Source organism: Megalobrama amblycephala, linkage group LG16 (genome assembly GCF_018812025.1).
Source record: "Megalobrama amblycephala isolate DHTTF-2021 linkage group LG16, ASM1881202v1, whole genome shotgun sequence".
Lineage (NCBI taxonomy): Eukaryota > Metazoa > Chordata > Actinopteri > Cypriniformes > Xenocyprididae > Megalobrama > Megalobrama amblycephala.
In genome coordinates this window covers 46,995-52,442 of record NC_063059.1, presented here as the reverse complement: position 1 = coordinate 52,442, position 5,448 = coordinate 46,995, and the positions used below count along the sequence as shown (strand labels likewise).

Sequence of the window (5,448 nt, the reverse complement as noted above, 5' to 3'; positions counted from 1 at the left end):
AGCACTTCTCCAACTGTGTCATCCAACGTGAACAACAGTAATTCTCCAACTGTGTCATCCAACGTGAACAACAGTACTTCTCCAACTGCGTCATCCAACGTGAACACCAGCACTTCTCCAACTGTGTCATCCAACGTGAACACCAGCACTTCTCCAACTGCGTCATCCAACAACGGTGAACACCAGCACTTCTCCAACTGCGTCATCCAGTACTAATGGGGACCTCAGCGCTCCTTTGCTATCAGACGACAAGTTTTTGGAAAACTGAGGATGAAATAATCAATTTAAGTTCAAATGCAAAGAGAGGTCAGTTTACTACCACGGAGTAACCCCAACATTAAAGTCCTCTTCATTAATGTGGACTGAGGATGGGATTTTGGACCACAATAATGTGTCCATTTTTAAAGTGTTCTTTCATTGTATGGTTTATACTGTGCATTTACTATATACCTATGCATACATGTATAATCTTTCTTTGTACAGGGGACATCAACAAGGACTATAATATTGGTAGACTTCTGGGTCAAGGAGGATTTGGAAAAGTGTACGAAGGAATACGGTTGTCTGATTCACGAAAGGTTTGTTTCTTTCCTTGATAACGAGAGTATTTGGTACTTTTTAAAGTTACATCAAGTTTCATTACTAGAATCATGTGACCTCTGCACAGATAATTAATTAGTTGTAACCCATTCTCACTAAGAAATCTCTCTGTTTTTGTTGAACAGGTGGCACTCAAATACGTCTTCAAGAAAGAATGCTACGAAAATGAGCGACTTGTAAGTAGGCTGCTGCTCCCTTCATTTTCTTACTCTCAGAGCACACGGTCACATTAGCGGGCAAAAAAATCCATTGTCAATAGTTTTAACTTTCAAACCAAGCAGCTTTCTGTTGGTCAGCATGGCAAATTCACGATCGAGCTTTTCCACCCTCACGCAAAACTCCAGAAGCATGTGGATTCCTGTTAAAATGACTGAATTTTGCCCTGCAAAATTTCGACATTCAGCCGTAAATGTGACCGTACCATTTCCAGTTGAATTAGTTTAAATTACAAGACTACTTAGGACATAATTAAGATGAGTTGCATCACGTCCTCTAATTATCTCACATTCGTGTAACTTTTCTCTCTCCTGTAGAGTCTATTTGGCAAACTGCTTCCAAATGAGGTCGCTATGATGATTCGTGTGAGCGAAGGCCCCAGCGTTCCCCAAATAATAAAGCTGCTGGACTGGTATGAGACACGCACTGACTACATACTGGTCATAGAGCGGCCCACGCCTTGCAAAAATCTGCGGCAGTATCTAGTGAAAAATGGTGGCAGAATCAGCGAGTCAAAAGCACGAGTTGTGATGCATCAAGTTGTTACTGCTGCAAGAATATGCTTTGAAAGGGGAATCTTCCACAGCGACATCAAGCTAGAAAACCTGCTAATCAATGAGAACAGCTTGCAGGTCAAATTAATCGACTTCGGTGTTAGTAGAAGCTTCAAGACGTTTGGTTATACGAGGTACTTTGGTACGTATTATTCTACAAATCTATTATAATGAGCTTTCTAGACAGAGCCACAAACGGCAAAGATCACTTGTTAAAAAGCTGTAGAAATACAAATTCATTGCAATGGACAAAATCTTGTTCTGTCTTTCAGGCACAAAACTTTACGCTCCCCCTGAAGCTTTCCGCAGAATAAGGAGGTACCACGCCAAGCCGGCAACAGTGTATTCTTTAGGCGTACTGTTGTTTGCCATGCTGTTTGGGAAGTACCCTTACAAGGTGAAACCTGAGGTCATTGCCGACATCTTGAGAAAAGCAGGAATTTCCAAAGGTAAGAGCATGTGAACTTTCATTACAGCTTAAAATAATGTGATCAGTTACACAAAGTATAAAACTTACAATAATAATCTGACATCTCTCCCCACTTTCTTCACAGAAAGCAAAGAACTGATATCTTTGTGTATGGAGACAGATCCAACCAAGAGGATTGACTTGGACAAGATCCTCGACCATGACTGGTTCCAAGTTTTGCTCCTGAAGCCGGAGAGTCAAAACGAGGAACCCATAGTAAGTGAATTCCCATGCGTGGATTCATGCGTCCTGAGAAAAAGAAAGCTTTGCGTGGATTCATGCAACCTGAGATATATTTAATCCTCGCGTGCTCGGAAAAAAATGTATATATGTATATAGATGCAAATACGGGTCCAAGCACAGCTTACATGCACTTTGGAAAAGAAGAAAAAAAAAAGATTTATTTCAAAAAAATATTTATATAAATTACGGGCGACTGCTGCATAAATTTAAACAACAACATAAAATCCAGGCCTGGTCCTCTCTCGTCTCTCTGCCGTCACTCTTTTTATCCTTCCGGAGCTCCTCCGTGAGACTCGAGACCGGTGTGGTGAGCAGGTGATGCTCGTTTGCACTCGCTTCGTTCCCACGGCCCCGTCCTGCTTGTCACTTACCCCCTAACCTTTTCCAGCACCTAAGGGTTAGGACAGATGAGGCAAGAGAGAAGGGAGACTGAAGGATGAGGAGACACAAGCTCACCAGCTGGGTGAACTCCTCCACGATGCCTGGTGGTGGCGCCAGATACCACTCGGTGGACGGCAACAACTCCTCCGCTTTGTGCACCCTGGCAGTGAGTCCCCCTTTCCCACAGTGGTGATCGATCTTTGGCAGTGCCGTTCCTCCTTCCTTCTGGGTTTCGGCTCAGGGAAGGAAGGAGGATGGAACCGGCAAAACAAAAGTAAAGCAGCAGTCGTCCTCTATCCTTCCGGAGCTCCTCCATGGGACATTTAACGCTTAACGTGGTGCTTATATCGCTCCGTTCCCATGGACTCTCGTCTCCACCCTTTTTTTTAATTAAAAAAAGATTTTTTATTTTTAATAAATACTGCAATATTTCATAAAAAAAAAAAAAAAAACAAGTATTAATCAGTTTTGATTTCATGGTGACTATAAAAATGTTTTTGTACTCATCTAGCAGCTGTGGTGGTTGCTAAGAATTCATCACCATAAAATATGGTGACATTGTTTCAGGTATTATGGGATGGCATATTGATGCCAATATATTTTACAACTTATAACTGCATATTTCATCAAGTGACGTAATGTTAAATCATTTACTGATAACAAAAATGAGAAGCAAAATATATATATATATATATATATATATATATATATATATATATATACTGTATGTATGTATATATATATATATATATATATATATATATATATAATAATTTCAATCAACATCACATCAGACAGACTTCTTTTGGGAATGTCTTTTTATTATTTTTCATTGGGACTTGTACATCAATGCATTGCTTGCACTTGTTAAACTGTTTACAGTGTTTCATTGTATATCAGGGGTATTCAGCCTCCATATTTCATTTCCAGAGGAGGTTCAGACTATACTTTTTGGAATAGTTATAAATGTCCATGTGGACAGCACTAGTACTTTATAAAAGAAAAAAAGAAATTAAAAATTTCAAGGATTAGGATATTGGGAGCATAGCACCAATGAGCCATTAGTGATCCAGCTGAAGTGTGTCTTATGATGTGGTTTTTACAGAAAAGTCCACCTTGAATCTTCACTGAAAGTTCAGTTTGATCATTATATATGTGCTATATGTATGGACTCATTAAAAAAATAATATATAGATCAAACTGTCATATTACATAGCATGTTATAAAAATAAAAGAAAAAAGAAAACACTTAATTTATTTAAAATAAAGAATTAATTCTCATGATGCAGGAGCTAATGAGCTGGTGTCAGATTATATGAGAATGTGTTGTCTGTAAGATTACTCATGCTTGCAGTTTAACACAACACATTTGTTTTTATTCATACCACAAAAGTTCTTTAGAAATGTTATAATATATAATCTTGAATAAGACAAATTAAATTAATTGAGTAATCTGATATTTTTGTGGTAATAAAAATAGACCCTTTAAAATGATTTAAAATACATATATAATAATAACAATGAGGCAGTATATTATATGTTTATTATAACAAATGCCTGCAGAGGGCGCCAGTGGCCTGGTGATTGTTGCACTTTACAGCAGATCAAATCCTTGTTTAATATTGGCCAAACAACATTTAATTCTAATATGTACTTAATCTTTCATATGTGGCCACTTTACAATAGAAATTATACAGCTACTGTAATTTTGTGAACAAGAATATGTGGACACCAAAACATGCAAACTCAGAGTGAGGGTTTAAACTTTTATTTTGAAATTGCGCTGAACAGTTCGCACTTTTAGAAATATACTGATTAGAAACATAAACCTATTTTGGCCTAGGTTTATAAATTATTTACCTTACAAATCTGATGAAATGGTGCACACTGTGTTATTTAATTGAATTGACCCTTTGCCAAGAGTTTGATTGACAGGCAATCTAACCAATCATAATGCCGAATCCACCATTTTGTCTGACAAAGCAGTCAGGAGAGTTAGTAGATTAATGTAGGTGGACTTCAACTTCAAAAATGGTGTGTATTTATGTATTTCCGCATTTGAAACAACATTCCTTCTGATGTTCATTCATGTTTATTTGATGCTATAAATGAACTAGTAGGAAGAGATGATTGGTTCACGAGCCGCCTGAACTGAAGCGCTACAGCGATCTGTCATGACACATTAAAGAACCACAAAATGATTTTTATATTTTAAATTTCTTTAAAAATGTCAAAATTTGAGACTTTGTTTCATATCTTAAGTAACCTGCTCTGCCTTGTCTGTCGACGTGTTGTCAGTGTCCTCTTTGCTCTGTGATTGTATATTTCACTGCGTGAGAACATGATGTGCGACGAGAGATCGGCATGGCTTGTCGGACTTAGCAATAGTAACTAAAGGGGGCGGGTCTTTGCGAACTGTCAATTGCAATATAGGACTATGCTATAGAATGATTTTTTAAATGGTTTTAGCACATTGTGCGGCCTGAACTGAATTGTGGGTTCCATCACATCGCTTCACTTGCGTTCCTCACGGTAGAAGTTGAAGATTTCTCAACTTTTCAAGCGCCAATGGAGGAGTCAGCCAATCAGATCACAGACGCAAGCCAATTGTGTTCATGCAACATCGGAAAGTAATGTGATTGGCTGTTGTCACTATGGCGGTCGCCTCAGCGCAAACTTCAGACACGCCTTCCGGCAAGCGTTGATGCCGACGCCCCGTGTGAAGCAATGTTGCCAATTTAACAATTTTGTCACTTGATTTAGTGACTTCCTCACCCATTTTGAAACTATTTCAAAAGTTTAGGGACAAATCTATCAACTTCTTGGATAAACCTTATCTAAATTCTTATTTTGCCCACTGATCTATATTCATATTTATATAGATCAATGAATTTGCCATTATGATCTATAGTGACATTTAGCTACCAGTTTTAGCTACTTTCAATTCTCGTTCATGGAATGCGCTACAATATTTTGCTGGTTACG

The 5,448-nt window shown here is 38.2% G+C and overlaps 1 protein-coding gene across 1 annotated transcript; it reads left to right on the top strand.

The window, feature by feature from the left end:
- Positions 1 to 215: 215 nt before the first annotated feature.
- LOC125249463 (serine/threonine-protein kinase pim-1-like) lies at positions 216 to 2,479 on the top strand. Its single transcript, XM_048161766.1, has 6 exons — positions 216 to 306; positions 484 to 578; positions 726 to 776; positions 1,134 to 1,512; positions 1,643 to 1,819; positions 1,925 to 2,479. The coding sequence occupies exons 1-6, from the start codon at positions 216 to 218 to the stop codon at positions 2,137 to 2,139; spliced, it is 1,008 nt and encodes a 335-aa protein (XP_048017723.1). The 3' UTR covers positions 2,140 to 2,479.
- The last annotated feature ends 2,969 nt before the right edge of the window (positions 2,480 to 5,448 follow it).